The sequence below is a fragment of the Stegostoma tigrinum genome, chromosome 36, assembly GCF_030684315.1.
Source record: "Stegostoma tigrinum isolate sSteTig4 chromosome 36, sSteTig4.hap1, whole genome shotgun sequence".
Taxonomy (NCBI): Eukaryota; Metazoa; Chordata; class Chondrichthyes; order Orectolobiformes; family Stegostomatidae; genus Stegostoma; species Stegostoma tigrinum.
Genome location: NC_081389.1, coordinates 3,932,158 through 3,950,744, shown reverse-complemented (window position 1 = coordinate 3,950,744; position 18,587 = coordinate 3,932,158). Strand labels below are relative to the sequence as shown.

Sequence of the window (18,587 nt, the reverse complement as noted above, 5' to 3'; positions counted from 1 at the left end):
AAGGATGCCTCCGAGTGTGCATGGGACTTTCTCAAAAAGGAGGTCATCGTAATTATATGTACTGGCATGTTGGAATCTTTTAAAGGCCATTTGACAAGACTTCAGGACCAGCACGCTCCTGTAAAAATGAAGGATAAAGTTGGCAGGATTTGGGAACCTTGAATGATGATAGAAACTGTTAGCTTAGTAAAAAAGGAAAAAAAGCAGGCGTATGTAAGTTTAGGAAGCTGAAGATAAACAGATCCCTTGAGAATATAAAGAAAGCAAGAAAGAAACAAAGAGTTAGGAGAGCTAAAATAAGCAATGAAATGTCCTTGGCAAACAGGTTTGAGGAAAATCCCAAGGCATTTTATATTTATAAGGAGCAAGAGGGTAGCTAGGGAAAGGGTAAGTCCACTCAGGGATAAAGGAGGGAATTTATATGTGAAGCCAGAGGAATTGGGTGAGGACCTTACAATTATTTTGCATTAGTATTCACAAAAGCAGAAGGACATGGTGGATGGTGAGTCTCAGGAGAGGTATGTTGATATTTTAGGGCATGTCAATATAAAAATGGTGTTGAGTGTTTTGAAAAGCATTAAGGCAGGTAAGCCCCTAGAACTTGATGTGAGGTGATGGAGGAAATTGCTTGGACCTTGTAGAGGTCCCAGAGGAATGGAGAATAGCCAGTGTTGCTCCTTTGTTTAAGAAGGGCAATAAGGCTACTATGGGAGATTACAGGCTGGTAGCCTTATGTCAGTGTAGGAAAATTATTGGAGAACAGACGTAGAGACAGGATCTACTCACATTTGGAAAAAATATGGATTTATTAGCAATAGGCAGCTTGGCTTAATGCAGGGGTGGTTGTGCCTCACAAACTAGATAGAGGTTTTTTTGAGGAAGTGACAAAGATGATTGATGGTGGCAGGGCGTGGAGATTGTCTACATGGACTTCAACAAGGCCTTTAACAAGGTTTGTTATGCCAGGCTAATGCAAAAGATGAAGTCACATGGAATCTTTGGTGAGCTGGTAATGACTGGCTTGGTCATAGAAGTCAGAGAGTAGCAATGAAAGGGTGTTTCTCTGACTGGAGATCTGTGACCAGTGGTATTCTACAAGGATCAGTGATGGAGCTGCGTTGTTTGTGATATGTATAAGTGATTTGAAGGAGAGCATAGGCGATCTGATTAGTAAGTTTGCAGATGACACAGTGATTGGGGGCTCTGGGTGATTGCCAGGAGATACAGCAGGATATAGATAGACTGGAGACTTGGGTGGAGAAATGGCAGGTGGAATTTAATCCAGTTGAACGTGAGGTGATGCATTTCGGAAGGTTTAATGCAGGAGAGACGTATACAGTCAATGGAAGAACCCTTATAAGTAGTAACATTCAGAGGCATACAGGTCTACAGTTCCCTGAAAGTAGCAACGCAAGTGGATAAAGTGGTCATGGAGGCAGACAGCATGCTTGCCTTCGCTGGTTGATGCATAGCATATAAAAATTGGCAATATGTGTGGCAACTGTGTAGAACCTTAGTTAGGCCACATTCTGAATATTGTGCACAGTTCTGGTTGTCACACTACCAGAAGAATGTGAAGACTTTGGAGACGGTGCAGAAAATGTTTACCAGGGTGTTGCTTGGTTTGGAGGATGTCAGCCATAAGGAGAGATTGAACAAGCTTGGTTTGTTTTCACTTGAACGACAGAGGCTGAGGTGTGACTTGATAGAAGTTTACAAAATTTTGAGAGGCACAGATAGAATGGATAGCCAGAGTTGTTTTCCCAGGAAGGAATGTCAATTACTAGACAACATAGGTTTTAGGTAAAAGGGGGATAGGTTAAAGGCGGTGTCAGAAGCAGGTTTTATTACACAGAGGGTGATAAGTGCTTGGAATGTGATGCCCAGAGGGGGTGGTGGAGCAACATCCTACAGTCATCTTGTCAGGTATATGATTAGGCATGGATTAGAGGGATATGGACTGTGTGGATGCAAAAGGTTTTTAGTTTAGAAAGGCATTGGGTGGGCGCAGACTTGGTCGGCCGAAGGGCCTATTCCTTTGCTGTACCATTCTTTTTTTCTTCTTTGTATCGCCTTTGCTCTTAAATGGCAATAAAAATCTGGATCCCTTGCAAATTTCCATTTTCTTGATTTCCTGTGTCCAGCCACCACCTTTGCCCTAGATGATTCTGTTTGATATTTTTAATCAGGGAACATTCTCCCTCCTCCCTCTGATCTTACATTTCAAAAGGAATATCTCCAAGCAGCTTAGTTTCCTCTCTGTACACAACACTTGTCCCTTTCAGCAGCACTTCGTCTGCTGTAAAATACAGGTCTTTCAGTGCTTGTCTAACTGTGCTCGGCCATTTCTCACTCGTGCTCCTGGACAAAATACCGGAAGGCCTTTTATCTGACAGGTAATCTTTCTCTCCTGTGTCACTCCCAAGCCCTCTCTTTTACACAGCTGCTACTACATAGTTCTGATTGTATTCCTCATTCTACAGTATCTCCAGTGGGATGCCTTCACTCCCTCCATTGCCCCTGCTTTCTCCTTTGAAATTTAGGCTGATTGTGTAGTCTTTTGATTGACCATACAGTGACGTCTATGGGGCTCTGAGCCCCCTCTTTTTCAGTTTTCTGAAACTCTCACAAGCAAAGCCTGTTTTCATCTAGGAAATTTTCATCATCTTGTGACCTACATGGCATCCTGCATTTTGATTCTTCATGTAGGTTTCTTGATTAGAGGTAGATATTAAATATTTCATCAGTGTTTGTTCACTGCTGGGACAGGGCGGAGGGGCACTGTAACCTATAAATGTGAATTAAATGCTAAACTTCTTTTTCTTATTCGGTCAGTCTCCTAACCTGATTGGTTACATCTAGACCTGTCATCCCAATGTAATATTGGCTGCCTGATAAAGCACTGAAGTTCAGCTGTCATGCACTGCTAATAGTGTCATACAGCATGGAAACAGACCCTTCGATCCAACTCATTCGCGCTGACCAAACATCCCAATCTGACCTAGTCTCATTTGCCAGTATTTGGCCCATATCGTTCTGAATTTGTATACCCAACCAGATGTCTTTTTAAATGTAATTGTACCCACCTCCACCACTTCCTCTGGCAGCTTGTTCCATACACACAGCACCCTCTGCGTGAAGACATTTTAAGCCTTTTTAAACCTCTCCCTTCTCACCTTAAACCTATGCCATCTACTTTTGCAGTCCCACACCCTGGGGAAAAGACCTTGTCTATTCACCCTGTCCATGCGCCTCATTATTTTATAAGCCTGTATAAGGCCAACCTTCAGCCTTCAACCTCCAAAATATTAACATTAATAGAAAGAAGAGAATGGGGGATTGATTACAAACCATGTACAATTTTATTCTGACAAATTTGTTGGCTAGAGTTAATGCTTTATGTTGGTCAAAATTGTTGAAGTTTATTTTGCAAAGAATTGGTGGCATTGCCAGCTTTACCTCCATTCTAATTCAGGAGTACTGCTACGCAGGGACAGGGCTAGTAAGTAGATATTACACTAGGTCTCAGAAAACATGCTGATTGGCCACAGTCGTGCCACACAGTTAGATACTGATATGCAACTATAGTAGAACTTCGTTCAGGACCCTGCTGAGCTCTAAATCTGCCAAAGACTATTGCATGTATTTAATGCATTGTGGCACTGCTAAATTGTAAATTAAAGTGACATGAATTAATATTTTTTCATTTTGAATTTTACTTAATGAGGACTGTTTCTGAACTAGACAAGGCTGGCCATCTTTTAGCGAGTCCAGAACTGGACAAAAAGAATTGCATTTTATTGTGCGAAAATCTCTTATTAATCTTGTGTAGGGATGCTGACTACAATGTGGTAATGGACTTGGCAATTTTATATTTTCAAAACTGTTAAGCCATGACCTTAAAATGTAAAGTGATCTTCAGTTGAAAAGTGGTTGGAAACCTCCATCTGCCAAGTATAATGATTCAAAATGAAACTGGTTTGGGCCGAATCAAGTTTTTCTGTAGATAGTCAGTGCTGAAATTTTCTGCAGTTTGTGTATTTAATCAGTTTGCTCAGCAGGCCTTAGGGATCCTAGACAACTGATGTGATGAGTTCAGGTAAAGGCATACGACTGAGTTGACAAGAGAGCTACACTCAACTGCTCTCCACTTTGGGTTGGGATTCCCTGACATTGACATCCCTCACTTTGATAAAGATGAAACCTGTGTGTTTGTAATATTCCATAATATCCCGTAACCCAGTACCGAATCTCTCGCTTTAATGTACAATGGATCAAATATGTCTGCTTTCTCGTCCACTGTTCCATTGCTGGCCCAGTCTAACCTGGTGTGCACTGTTTGTAGGTGGATGGTTAAGGGGAACATAGTTACCCTACCAAGGTGAATATCAAGAATATCACTTCAGTTAGCGTGCTACCATGCCCTTGCTTGAGATGAGTACTCTTCACAGTCGATTGATGACATCATGAAAATTGGAATCCCCTTTTTTTTGATATGCATTGTTCCCTATGTCGAATGACTGTTTAGCTGGGACACCAGACAGATTTCCAGCTCTTCTTTACGTAGTGCCGTGCGATACCTTGAGCCCATTTTGATAGGCAGCAGGATCTTGATTTTACACATTTTTCAGGAGACAGCTCCCCAAACAATACAGCACTCCAGATACTGCGTAGTACTGCAATGTGGGTAAGTAATTTGACTCCGGGAGTGAGGCTTAATGTGATGTCTTAAACGAGAATGCTCTGACTGGGGTAGATTGGCAAATTAATATTAATGGGAATCTTTTTTAAATCTAGACAAGTGATAAACCTCCTCATGAAAGAGAACGAGGAGAGCGAGAGATCGATAAAGAACGCCCCCGTTCTTCACCGTCCCAGCGACAGATCACCTCACATCATCACCTTGGGATGGGTTACCCGTTGCTCCCAGGCCAGTATGACCTACCGTATGCAACAGGTAGGACTAATGATGAGACACAATCACACTTAATGTACTGGTATATTTAGAATTAGTGAGTGGAGTTCAGTAGTTCTGAGACATCAGTTCATGGAAAACATTGTACTGATCTGCTACACTGCAGCCAAGCTCCAAACATGCATCCACCCCCAGTGTTCGGCTCGTATTATATGTTCCCAGTTAGCATACCCTTAAAGTGAAATTCTTCAATGAAGAATGGTTTAATTTTAACGTACATCTATGAAGTGACTGGACAGCAAATATATTCTAGAGTGACTGCTGATGATCATTGCTCATTTGGCCTTTTTCTATTAAGGAAGTAGTTATTAGTTCCACTGTTACCATGGCTTATGATCTCAGTTCTTCTAATACAGATGACCGATCCTGTAAATAATCACAAGAGGGAGACTATTTTGCCCATCATCTTTATGCCAATCACTGAGATTGTGGCTGGTCTGGACCTAATTCTGTAAACCATAATGACTCATAGCAAACAGCTGATAATCTCAGATTTAAAACCAATACCATCGGACATATCTTTAATGACATTCAAAACATACGATGGATGATTGATGTGTGTCATTGTCCAGCGTTATCACTGCATTCCAAAGATTTGTCTGTGATGTTGTGGCTCAAGTAGATGTTTTTATCAGGATAGAAATGAGGTACAGAAATAAGGTATATAGGTGCCTGTGTCCTGCGCTCAGTGTTCTGTATGTTGAAATGATATGCTGAGACACCATTTAATTGATGGAGTAGATAACATATGCACTGTAACCTGGGGCTGAACCAAGTTCTGGATTGTAGAATGAGGTAAAATTCCCAATCACTGTAGATATAGTTACTGAAACAGGAATCATTGTTATATTATAAAGCAGCAGTACTTATCCAAATACTTGTACCTTTTATGTTTCAGCTCCCAAAGCACTATATTAAAATGATGCTGATAATGTTGAGGGAACTGTATGAAAAGTTCCAGACCACTGTAGCTCTCCACCTGTCTTCTTTCTCTCCATCTTCGGTCCGCCTCCCCCTCTCTCCCTATTTATTCCAGAACCCTCACCCCATCCCCCTCTCTGATGAAGGGTCTAGGCCCAAAACATCAGCTTTTGTGCTCCTGAGATGCTGCTTGGCCTGCTGTGTTCATCCAGCCTCACATTTTATTATCTTGGATTCTCCAGCATCTGCAGTTCCCATTATCACTGTAGTTTCCCTTTCCAGATTGGAGAGGTTACAGTGTGTACATACTTGTTCAGCTTTCATTACACTTTGCACGTGTCACCTCCTTGGTCTGCTTTGGAGAAATTGCTGGGGGCTGAGTTGGCTGTTGTCACACCTCTCTATTGTGTCTCCAAGGACATTATACAGTGGAGTGGGGATGGGGAGGGGGAAGGGGGAAGGAAAACTGGCTTTAATCAGGATGGCCCAGTCATTAAGATGTGGGGTTGGCTTCAAGAGCCCGATTGGTCTGTTCCTGACCGTCATGTTTGATTTTGATTGTATTGTTGCACTTTGCTCTCTTACCCAGCACATCTCTCCATATTCCCAGGTCTATCCTCACCAGCCATTGTTACAAGCCAACAGGCTGCTGCACAGGCCTCAGTGTCGACCCTGTTCCCACCAGCCAGAAGGTGAGAATGGTAAGAAGAACCATCTCCTTTACTTCATCCTTCCCATTGTATGTTTAGCGATGCTAACAAAAGCCAGGAGTGTTTACCACTTCATTTAGAGATCAGTGCTTTGAGGTATAGAATGCACAACTGGTCTTTTACTCGACCTACTGATCACAGGTAACACTTAGGGAAGCTTTGAGAAGTGTTGGTGAATGCTGTGAATTGTAGAATTTACCTGATCACCATAGTTATCAGCTAGAGAATGGGGACAATGGGAACTCACCTGAATTTCTGCAAGAGGATATAATTTCAGATCATTTCATGGAGTGGTGGGGAAGCGAGAAAGCTGTGTTTACTCATCACGTAAACAGTGACACCTACTGTTCATACAACATTACATTGGAATGAAACAAAAAGACATGCATTTTATAACTTACCTTTCGTTAGCACCTTTCACAATTTCAGAATGTTCCAAATAGTTTCACGTACTGTTGCAGTAAATTCACTACCACAATGCAGAAAATATGCCAGTTAATTAACGCCCAGTGACCTCCCACAAAATTAAAGGTAATGAAGGGTAATGAAAGTTGAGATTGGCAGTTCTCATTAGAGAGAGAGAGAGAGACATTGATGATGTTTTAACCTTAGGGCCATGACACCTCAGACGAGGGAAGAGGTTGAGAAGCAGACACCTTCATGGTAACCTCAGCTGGGAACAGGAATTGAACCCATGGTCTAATAGTTTCCTGCCATTGATTTTAGACTCACTGATCTGTAATTCCCTCGATATCACAAATGATTATTAATGCTGCAATGAAATGATCAGAAATGATATATTGTACTTGAGAAAACATTTTAAAAAATACTTTTGGCTGTTTTGGATCTAGTAATATGTAATGAGGTAGGTTTTAATAAATGATCTCAGAGATAAATAATCTTTCCTTCCACAGTCCAAAGATGTGCAGACTAGGTGGATTGATGATGTTAAATTGCCCATAGTGTTTAGGGAGGTGTAGATTAGGTGGGTTATAGAGGGAAGGGCCTGGGTGGGATGCTGTGAGAGTAGTGTGAATTTGTTGGGCCAAAGGAGCCTGTTTCCGCACCGTAGGGATTCTATGAAACAGTAACCATAACATGGTAGAATTTAGCAATCAGTTTGAGAGGGAGAAACTTGGGCTGGAAACAACTGTGCTAAATTTAAATAAGGGTAGAGTTGGCTCAAGTGAACAATTTAGCAAAAAAAAAGCAGAGGTTGAATACTGATAAATCCCTTTGAGAAGGATAGATTCCAGGAAAAATATAAATGTAACCAAGGAAAATCAGGATAGTATCAAATTGAAAGAAAAGGCATGCAATGTGAAGGAAATTACTGGAAAGCCAGAGGATCGGGAATGTTTTGAAAACCAACAAAGGGTAGCCAAAAATAAACTGAGAAGGTAACTTTTAAGGGTAACTAGTAAGTAATATAAGAAAGAGATGGAGACGGATCAAAGTGAACATAGACCCCTGGGAGAATGAGGCTGGGGAAATAATGGGTGGCCAGGCAGTAGCAGAGCAGTTGAATAAATACTTTGTATCAGCCTTCACTGTAAATGACACTAAGTGCATTCTAAAAATGCTCAATAATCAAGGGGCTAAAGCTGGGCAGGAAGTAAACACAATAACTATCACTCAAGAAAAAAAATACCAAGTGACCAGAAGAACCTGAGGGACGAGATACCTCAGGTTGGTGCAGGGTGGAGTTTAACGAGTAATTTACCTCCTGGCAAGACTGTGAGCAGGTTCCTGCTTCATCTTGGCTCAGTCAGCATTCAAATTCAGTGACTGTCTGACTGAGGGAGATTCTGTGGAGGTGATGCTGCAGAAACGTGGCACTAAGATCACGTTGTCAGATATCTGTAGATAGCTCTGGTTCAGCAGCTGACAAACTGCACTGAATATCATAACTCTCACACTGGAAACATTTAGGGGTCTGAGATAGCAGCATGGGGACAAACTACTCCTAGGATTATCATAAGCGACGACACCAGTGGCAGCAGGAAAGGAGCACGTAGCTGGGACTCCAGGCAGCAGAGATTTTATTAATAGAGGGATCGAGTTCGGGAACCAAGAGGTTATGATGCAGCTGTACAAAAGTCTGGTGCAGCCGCACTTGGAGTATTGTGTATAGTTCTGGTCACCGCATTATAAGAAGGATGTGGAAGCTTCGGAAAGGGTGCAGAGGAGATTTACTAGGATGTTGCCTGGTATGGAGGGAAGGTCTTATGAGGAAAGGCTGAGGGACTTGAGGCTGTTTTCATTAGAGAGAAGAAGGTTGAGAGCTGACTTAATTGAAACATATAAAATAATCAGAGGGTTAGATAGAGTGGATAGGGAGAGCCTTTTTCCTAGGATGGTGACGGCGAGCACGAGGGGGCATAGCTTTAAATTGAGGGGTGAAAGATATAGGACAGATGTCAGAGGTAGTTTCTTTACTCAGAGAGTAGTAAGGGAATGGAACGCTTTGCCTGCAACGGTAGTAGATTCGCCAACTTTAGGTACATTTAAGTCGTCATTGGACAAGCATTTGGACGTACATGAAATAGTGTAGGTTAGATGGGCTTGAGATCGGTATGACAGGTCGGCACAACATCGAGGGCCGAAGGGCCTGTACTGTGCTGTAATATTCTATGTTCTATAGATGCAGAGATGGTGAAGGCTACAGAAAGGGAAGCATGAAATTTTGAACCTGTTTCATTCTTAGAATATCAATTTAATATTAATTTATTCAGTATTTTAGTCTGTAATCCAAGACTGAGCTGGAATGTGGCAACATTATACGTGTGTGACTTGTATCTAGGTACAAGTGACAATATTGAATAAATATAAATCTAACGAAACTAATGGGGCTAAAGACTGATAAGCCCCTGGTCCTGATAGGATATATCCTCGGATAGTAAAGGAAGTAGGTACAAAGATAGAGGATGCATTGGGAAACAGCCAAGGTTGCACCCATATTTTAACAGGGTGTGAGGACAAAAAACATTTAACAAATAACAATTGGCCAGTTAACTTAAAATCTATTGTGAGAAAAACATTGAGTCTATTATAAAGTATGTAATGACAGGGCACTTAGAAGCACAGTGGCTCAGTGGTTAGCACTGTTGCCTCACAGTGCCACGGTCCCAGGTTTGATTCCTGCCTCAGGCAACTGTCTGTGTGGAGTTTGCACATTCTCCCCGTGTCTGCATGGGTTTCCTTCCAGTGCTCCAGTTTTCTCTCATAGTGCAGAGACAGGCAGGTTAGGTGGATTGGCCATGCTAAATTTCCCATAGTGTCCAAAGATGTGCAGGTTAGGTGGATTAGCCATAGGAAATGCAGGGATAGGGTAGGAGTGTGGGTCTGGGTAGGATGTTCTTTGGAGGGTCTTTGGACTCAATGGGCCGAATGGCCTGTTTCCACACTGTCGGGACTCTATGGTTCAAGCAGAGTCAGCATGGTTTCAAGAAGGAGCAGTCATGCCTGACAAATTCTGTAGAACTTTTTGTAAAGACAACAACAGTATATATGTTTGGATTTATAGTAATTTAAGGTACTAAACATTAGGATATTTAATAAGGTAAGAGCCCAAGGTGTTGAAGGTGCTATATTTGTGTGGATAGAGGATTGACTAACTGATAGAAGACAGAGTTGGGAGAAGGGGTCATTTTCAGGATGCCAGTCTATAACTAGTGGAAATGCCACAGGGATCAGTGCCGGGATCACAGTGATTCACGATATATATTAATGATTTTAATGAGGAAAATGCAAGAACTATAGCCAAGTTTAAAGATGACACAAATAGGTGGGAGAGCAAATGGTGAGGATGACATGGATTCTGCAGAGAGATGGACAAGTGGCATGGATGGACAAAAACGACAGATTGAATATAAATGTGGTAAATGTAGGGTTTGGCAAGAAGAAGAGGAGAGCTAAATATTATCTAAATGGAGAAAAACTGCGGAAAACTGCAGCACAGAGGGATTTAGGGGACCTCATGCATGAATCACAAGAAGCTAGCATCCAAATTTAGTGGGCAATAGGGAAGGCAAATGAAATGCTTGCCTTTGCTTCAATGGGAATGGAATACAGCCCCGTTTTCTGCTACCCAAGCATCCAGAATTTTCACTCAGCTGGAAGAAATTTGTCAAGTTTCTTCAAAAAATGTCTGTTTGAACTTGGCATGGCAGGTTCCAATGTGTACAGTGTGTGTACACCCCCCATATAGTAGTTCTTTCAGACCCTGCTAGCAGTGCTGCCCAAGATCTTCCCTTACATAGACATCATTACAGTAGCAGCTAGTTGAACTTGTGATCATGTTATGTCTGGAACCTTTCACTCATCAATCTGCTAAGTCACGTAAGGAGGCCACCACACAAAGTTGAAAGCAAAAGCGTATTGTTTTGACTTTGAAGCAGAAATTGGAAATGGGTGAAAATTGCAATTTGCTTTTGCAGGAATTCAGTGTTTTCATTCAAAGAATAGTAGAGTGTACTGTATTAGGTTTCTGTACAAGTGTTTCTTATGTAACCAGTGCCCCAATTCCTAATACTTGCTAGATCATAGGAGGTTTACTGTATAAAAGTAGGGAAGCCTAGCTAAAACAATATAATGCACTATAAACCATAGCTGGAATACTGTGAACAGTTTTCGGCCCTTTATCTCAGGAAAGATGTGCTGGTTTTGGAGGCAGCCCAGTCTTATTGAAACACACAAGTTTTGGAGGGCTTGTCAGGGTAGATGCGAAGAGATTATTTCCCATTATGGGGGAGTCTTGGACCAGAGGGTGCAACCTCAGAGACACCTGTTTAAGACAGTGATGAGGACTTTTGCCTCTGAGGGTAGTGAATCTATGGAATTCCTCAGGCTATGTCATTGAATATGTTCAAGGCTGTGAGACAAATTTTTAATCATTAAGGTAATCAAGGTTATCATGAAAAGGCAGGTAAGTGCAATTATCAGATGAGCCATGATCTGATTGAATAACTGCGCAGACTCAGTCTGCCATTGGCCTGCTTCTTTATTGCTTTCAAATCTGGTCGCCAGATTACATCAAGGATGTGGCAGCTTTGGAGAGAGTGCTGAAGAGGTTTACTGGGATGCTGCCTGGATTGGGAAGTATAAGCTATAAGGAAAGGCTAGAAAATCTCAGGTTGTTTTCTCTGGAGCATTGAGGCTGAGGGGAGACCTGATACAAGTTTGTATAATTATTAGAGGCATAGATAGAGTTGGCAGTCAGAATCTTTTTCTCAGAGTTGAAATATCTAAAACTAGGGGATTGCATTTAAGGTGAGAGGGGAGGAAGTTCAAAGAAGGTGTGAGGGGCAACTTTTTTTACACGGAGTGGTAGGTTCCTAGAATGGCTGATATGATAGGGGTGTTTAAAAGGAGCTTTTAGATAAGCACATGAATATGCAGGAAATGGAGGGATTGTTTTAATTTGGCAACATGTTTGGTGTAACATTGTGGGCCAAAGGGCCTGTTCCTATATTATACTGTTCTGTGTTCTACTCCTCCTTCTTACGATCATTGATCCTTCTCTCCTAATTTTGATAGTGGCTGCCTGGTTTCTCATCCCTGTTTCTTTTCTCTTCCAGGATCTGATGGGATGCAATCACTTCATTCAAAATCATGTGACTGGATCACATGAGGACGGTCTCCATTTTCTTAAACATCAGTTCAATGGTGTTCCTGGTTACTGCCATGAAGTTGGGCAGACTATTGTAATGTTTCTCCTGTAGGACTGTAGAGACCTTGGTAATGGAGTTCTGATGCTTATCATATGCATTCTAGTGGTCAAGAGCAAGAGGGGTGACAGGCCTGCCTGTCTCACTGTGTAGATGTATTGTAGAATGCACTCTTACCTGACTTGCCACCCCTGCCAGTTTTTTAAGACTGAATGCATCATTGCTGTTGTTGAGTTCACTGCTTTTTGAGGGCTGAAGGGTATGATAACACTGGCCTGCTCTAGGGCACTTCTGACCCTCGCGCACTCTCGAATGACTTGGCCTGGATTGGAAGTCGTTGTTTTGCAAGTGACTCAATCATTACTGGCATCGTGAACTAATTGTGAAACTTTATTTTCAATGAACAATGAATAAGATTCGGGAATATTGGTGCTATTACTCTGCTTTCTTGTTCTGTGCTACCCTGTTCGGTACACCTTTTAACAGAGAAGGAAGCCCAGGAGCCTTAACCCCATGGGCCCTTGCCCTCCCAACTCCAGACAATGTTTTGTGCGGCAGGGGACAAATTCTGCCAGCTCTTGAGGTCCCCTTCTCCATTGCAGCACAGGACAGAAGGAGAGCGACTTTTCTCCAGTGTGAGCTGGGCTGTTCCTTCATTACAAGGCAGAGACAGTCTCATCCTGGTTAGATTTGACATTCATCTGAAGTAGAAATGACATTTGATTAGCTCCTTGGAACTTCTGGCCACTTCAGAAGTCTGCCTGGAGTTGATTCAAATGTTGAGGCAAAGCAAACACCGCTGTCCAAGCTCTGTCTACACTCAATCTTTTCTTATATTCCTCAAAGTGAGAAGTTGCTTTGGGCTGGGGAGTGGGAACTTCCCCTGTTTCAGGCATCTGATATAGTTAGCTGTGCAAAACCTCTTCATTTTCAGTTCTGCTCCAGCCCTAGAGGAGCCTGCAGCCCGTACCACCAGAATGGCACTTTCTCCCATTAGTCGTGGGCCGTGCCCATTGGTCTGTCTGCCATTGCTGCCACATACTGGAATCCTGAGTTGTGTTGAGCAGTCAGCCTTGTCTAACCGATGTGTGATTGAGACTAGCCAACCTCATTGCTCATGGAAAGTAACTGGAGGAGGGGTTCTAGCTGGCTGAGGTCTGGTTTGTTGACCATTCCGTCAAACTGAAAAGTCCTGAAACACATCTGCTAATGGTACATCACCATCCTGCCCTACATTCTCTAAATATATATCGTGTACTACGACCAGCTATCGAATCCATATTAGGGGGATTAGCAGGTAACATTTAGAATCAAACTGTGGAAATGGAAACTGTTCAACTAGACAAGTTTCTGCTTGGGAGCAGTAGTGTAGATGAGGCTTCCATATCCCTCCGCACTAGGGCACTGCATCAGTTCCTCCTCACAACAATTGAAAAGTGTTGGGATACAATTCAGAACATGTCTGGGGAAGCACAGCATTGAGGTCATTCTGGTCACCTTTGAAATAAGGCTTAAAGATTATTCTGCCAGTTTCACCCCATGGTTATGTTTTTTTTCGTTTGGAAACTTTGTATTGAGTGTTAGTGTGTCAGAACACAGAGTTTACCTTGAATTAATCAGTCCCAGATCTGCAGCAAGAATTAGCAGCCTTAACCGTTGGGAAATGTAAATAGCATCTTTTATAAAGCTGGAGCAGCATCCACAAATGATGTCAAGGCACTTACTCTATGTAAGGTTCACACAAAGCATATGTATCAGTTCATTTTCCCTTCCAGGAAGCAGGTTTCAGCCATTCTGTATATAAATCCCTTCACCTCCTCGATTGGAATCTAGCATGACGCACACTTGGCGTTCTGTGGTCCTTTGATGACTTCAGGCACGTTTGAAATCTGAAAAAATTTTTCCTCTGTTCAGACTGTGATTGTCCTGTAAGACATGCACAAGCACAAATACAGAAACACAAACAGATAACATGCACAAATCCTGCGTGCACATACCTGCCCCAAATCTAATGACAATGTAAGAAATTGTAGATTATTCACCCAGTGGGTGAGTGCCAATGGTCTGATAACCAGCCTGCAAATAGATCAGCTACTGTTGCAACACACTAACGTCTCAACCTTACCTGCCTTTGCAGAGCTTCCTGGAGACACCCAGGGTAGATCCTCATCACTGCACCAACTATTTCTTCACTTTAACAACCTGTATTTGCTGTTGGAATATTGGGCACGGGTTTCTTAATTGTCTAGCTTCTGAATTCTTAAAGCTGTTCTCAAGTTGAGGTTACAGTTTAATGGCAATTATTGCACCTTTCACCCAGAATACCTGGCACAGATTTTGCTGCTCTGTCTTCTGTGAATAATAGAGTTGGGGTGAGGGCACAGTAACCCTAGCATGAAATAATTAAGAGATAACACAGTGTTTGGGCAATCTTTGATCAGTGCGGGCTCTGTGTTGGTGTTTGAATCCTATGCCTGAGAAAGCAGTGACCTCCCCTCAGCTGATAGGCTGTACTCCTCTGCTCACTACATCTCGCACTGCTGCCTTGGTGTAGCACCTGTCTTTTGGCTGTAAGGAGGGGCCTAACCTTTTAATTATGGTTTCCAAATAAAAAAAGAGTTAAGTTTTGGAGGCAGAGTTTATTGTTAAAATAATATTTCGGTATTGGCAAATGTTTCGGTATTGCCATTTCGATTTCCCATTCACTCAGCAAAGTAATAGGAAGTGAATTTGTCTTCAAAAGGAGTGCCCCAGTCCTCACAGGACTCTGTTTGGATTAGCTCAAGTCAGGATATAATAAACCCTGCCAAGGTGCCACAGTGCACCCAGAGGGATGTCACAATCTAATCTGCTTCATCACCTTGTAATAGAGAGTTAGAATGGTCAACAAAGGTCTTTTAAAAAAATACTGTTACGCTGTAAAAAAAAGCAACTTGTTTTTACTGTTATTGGATGGGTTCTTGATGTTTCTCCCTCTCTCTTTGTGTCATTGATTTTATGCATTCTCGCAGCCATTTGTTTTCAGGGTCCTATGAGGCATCCTCTCTCCCCCTCTGGTTCCAGAGTTCATTTTCACCCTCTGTCTACTCAGTGTGTAATGTAACCACCCGTTGTGTGCAGAACCTCATTACTGCTGCCCGGTGCTGTTTGCTGTAAATATTGTACAGAGAAACTATTGTAAAATGTTCTTTTTAAAAGAAAAGTCCTAGATTTTGATTTCCAGAGATTTTTTTGTTGGTGAAGTTGTTTCCAGAATCCTAATTATGTGATCTTTTATCATCTTGAACCCTGCTGTTAGGTGCTGGTGAATTCCACGGTGTTAGTGGGCCCCACAGAATCCTTCCTCTTCAAAATGTGGAGTTTGTTTTAATACTAATGTATGATTTGCTTCCCATTGCAAAAGCCTCCACTGTGCCTGACTGCACCTTCCTCATTCTGGCTGTACAAAATAACCAGTGTCTTTTACACTTTTTCAGTGGATAGAATTCCTGACTAATTCCTGATCCTGATCCCTGTGCCAAGTATCAGCCTGTTGCATCAAGTCTTTTCCACTGCACTTCAACTCTATTTCCGAAAGTCACATTCCCACCGACTCACCTTTCTGTCAGTTTCTGCTCCCCAATGCCTGTCAGCAGCCCTCTGCCCCTGGAGTATTGTACAGCACAGGAACAGGCCCTGGAAATACTTACTATAGAGGGCGTGTAGGGAATGATCACCAGCCCAATTTCTGGGAGAATGGAGTCGTCCTATGGGGAGAGATTGAGCAGACTGGGCTTGCATTTCCTGACGTTTAGAAGTGACCTCATAGAAACTTATAACATACTTAGATTGGCAAAGTAGTTGTAGAAAGGATGTTTTCCCTGCCTGTGGTGGCTAGAGCCGGGAGATGCAGCCTCAGAGTAAGGGGATACTGTTTAGGACTGAGATAAAGAATTTCTCCTCTGAGTGTAGTGAATATTTGGAATTATCTATCCTGGAGGATTGTGGAAGCTCAGTCATTGAGTTTGTTCAAGACGGCTTCATTTCTAGATACTAAAGATATTAAGGGATAGTATAAGCTAGAAGATCAACAATGATCTGATTGTAAGGTGGTACAGGCTTGAAGGGCTGAATGGCCTCCTGCTCCTGTTCCTTTGTGCTCTGTCTTGCCCATCAGGCCGGTCACAAAGAGATAAATCTCTGTACTGCTGCTTGTGGTTTTCTGCATCCAGATAAACATTGGCCACAGTGCGGAAATCACAAACTGGCTCTTACACATTGCATCCTTTCTGCTGCAGAACAAGGGGCAACTCAGCATCAGCAAATCTTCCGAGCTCAATCTGCAATCTGTGCAGAGATAGCACAAAATGTTTGTTGGTCTGGGTAAAGTGGATCGCATCATGGCTGAGTTTTTTTAGTTCACTTCTCATCTGGTCAGGGAGTGATGTGACTGATAATTGAACAAGCTGGAGTTAGTGAATGACCAACTTTGTCTTGCTTTATGAAAGATTGAGGGATACATGGGCAGACTGGGGCCTTCAGATATACTTGCTCACATGCCCTCATGATCTGCTTTCTTTTTGTTTTTGCCCAGTCTCCCCTCCTCTGCTGCCCCTCTCAGCTGGGAGGCTAACAATGCTGTTGTCCACAAACTAAGGTCAGTTTGTTCCTTTCAGGTGAAAGGTTTCCAGCTGAGTGGTATCTCCCAGCCAGGAGAGCAGGGCTGTCTAGCATTCTGACTCAGACACTCAGCTGCTGGTGTTCAGGGATTCAACCCTAGGTTGCCAGGGGTGGGGGTAGGGTCACCCTCCAGTCAATCTAACGCAAGAAATAGTTCCTGTAACAAAAAGGGATGCTTAAGCTTTTCAGCGTGACAACGGACAAATACTCCAACTTGCTGAATGGTCTGTCAAATGTTTGGAAACCTCCTTCTGAATTTGACCCAGTTTGGAACAGACGTGACCTGCAGTCCGGCCTCATTAAAAGGCTTTCTCAGGCGATGTCTGCAGGGTCCTGCTTTGCAGTCTGTTTCTGCTCTTCCTGTCCATCTGTACAGCCGACTGGCCTGTTGGTATCAAAAAGGCAAAGCTGTTTTTTTGGGACCCAAAAGGCCACATTGACATTACTTTGCTCCTCGCTGGATACCACAAATGCCTCGGTGAATTCCAACACTGCCTCGAATGTCACAACAGACAAAAGTAGGAGAGAGTCATTTACACACGCATCCAATTCCGGGAGGATTTCTTGCTGCCCTGTGGTGAGGGGAGGCTCATTCCTTGGCTAGAATTGATGCAAGGGTTTGCGTCCAAGTGAAGGGACGTGTCCCAGCTTCACTCAGACCATCACTGGATTAGATTTGAATCCATCCTTTGTGTAAGGCTGTGGTACACTGACCCACTCCCCACCGTCTTCACCAGTCACCATCCAGGGGAAACCTTGCTGTTCTTGGAATTTATTTGTTCTGTACTGTTCTATAGTTTCCTGACCCCGACTTCAAACCCCACCTCTCCCTCCCTGTGAATGTAGCTGTGCGTCAGACTGACGGAGCCTCACCGGTACTTGAAGTGTAGACGTTTACAACATATTATTTTTGTTGCTGCGTTGGATTGGTTTCCTGATAAGTCAATTTAAAGCTCTTACTAGTGTATCTCATGTAAAGTGTATATTAAGGAGTTCTTTTTTATACAGTACTGTACCTTGCCTTGTGCATTTAGGCAAAAAAAGTAATAAATCTTTTTATGAGACAATCACAATTCCTGTAATCTTGTCTCTTTCTTCTGATTAATTATTGCTTCAAGTTTATGGAGCAGCCATTGCAATATTGTGGTTCAATGTGGGTAGACTTTAGAGGTCTGACCTGGCTCAGTTGATAGATAGATGGTGATGGTATTATGGAACTGTCAGGTCGTAATTATAAAACAAAACACTGGAGGATCTCGGCAGGTCTGGCAGTATGTGTGTGGAGCTGAGCAGGTTTTTGAGTTAATGTCTCATCAATATGATGAGACATTAACTCTGTTTCTCTTTCCACAGAGTTTCTCCAGCACTTTGTTTTTCTTCCAGTTCACTAGAATCTGCAGCCCTTGCTTTTATTAAGGTAATAATTATAGCACTATAACCTCCAGTCACTCTCCTTTATTACAGAGGGGAGCACTATTCTCAACCAAATAAGTAAGTGGTGGATTGAAAGCTGACTCAATGTATTACAATGTCACGCTGACAGAGATCTGCGTGGTCGGTGATCATCTTCTGATACAGAAATAAATCCAAAGCTTATCTGTGTTCGTCTGATAAACTGTAAAATATCAGAGCAGATTTCTCAACATCCTGGCC

General features: G+C 42.6%; 1 protein-coding gene across 5 annotated transcripts in view; it reads left to right on the top strand.

The window, feature by feature from the left end:
* LOC125446724 (zinc finger protein 609-like) overlaps positions 1-18,001 on the top strand; it is a 263,833-nt gene extending 245,832 nt beyond the window's left edge. For 3 of the 5 annotated variants that reach the window (XM_059640201.1, XM_048520480.2, XM_048520478.2), the window contains exons 8-10: positions 4,798-4,957; positions 6,507-6,588; positions 12,186-18,001. In XM_059640201.1, coding sequence (XP_059496184.1) covers positions 4,798-4,957; positions 6,507-6,588; positions 12,186-12,192 — 249 coding nt within the window. In that variant the 3' untranslated portion in view covers positions 12,193-18,001. Of the gene's footprint in view, positions 1-4,797; positions 4,958-6,506; positions 6,598-12,185 lie in introns of all 5 variants that reach the window. The other 2 variants (XM_048520481.2, XM_048520479.2) reach the window with 1 other exon arrangement.
* Positions 18,002-18,587: the final 586 nt, after the last annotated feature.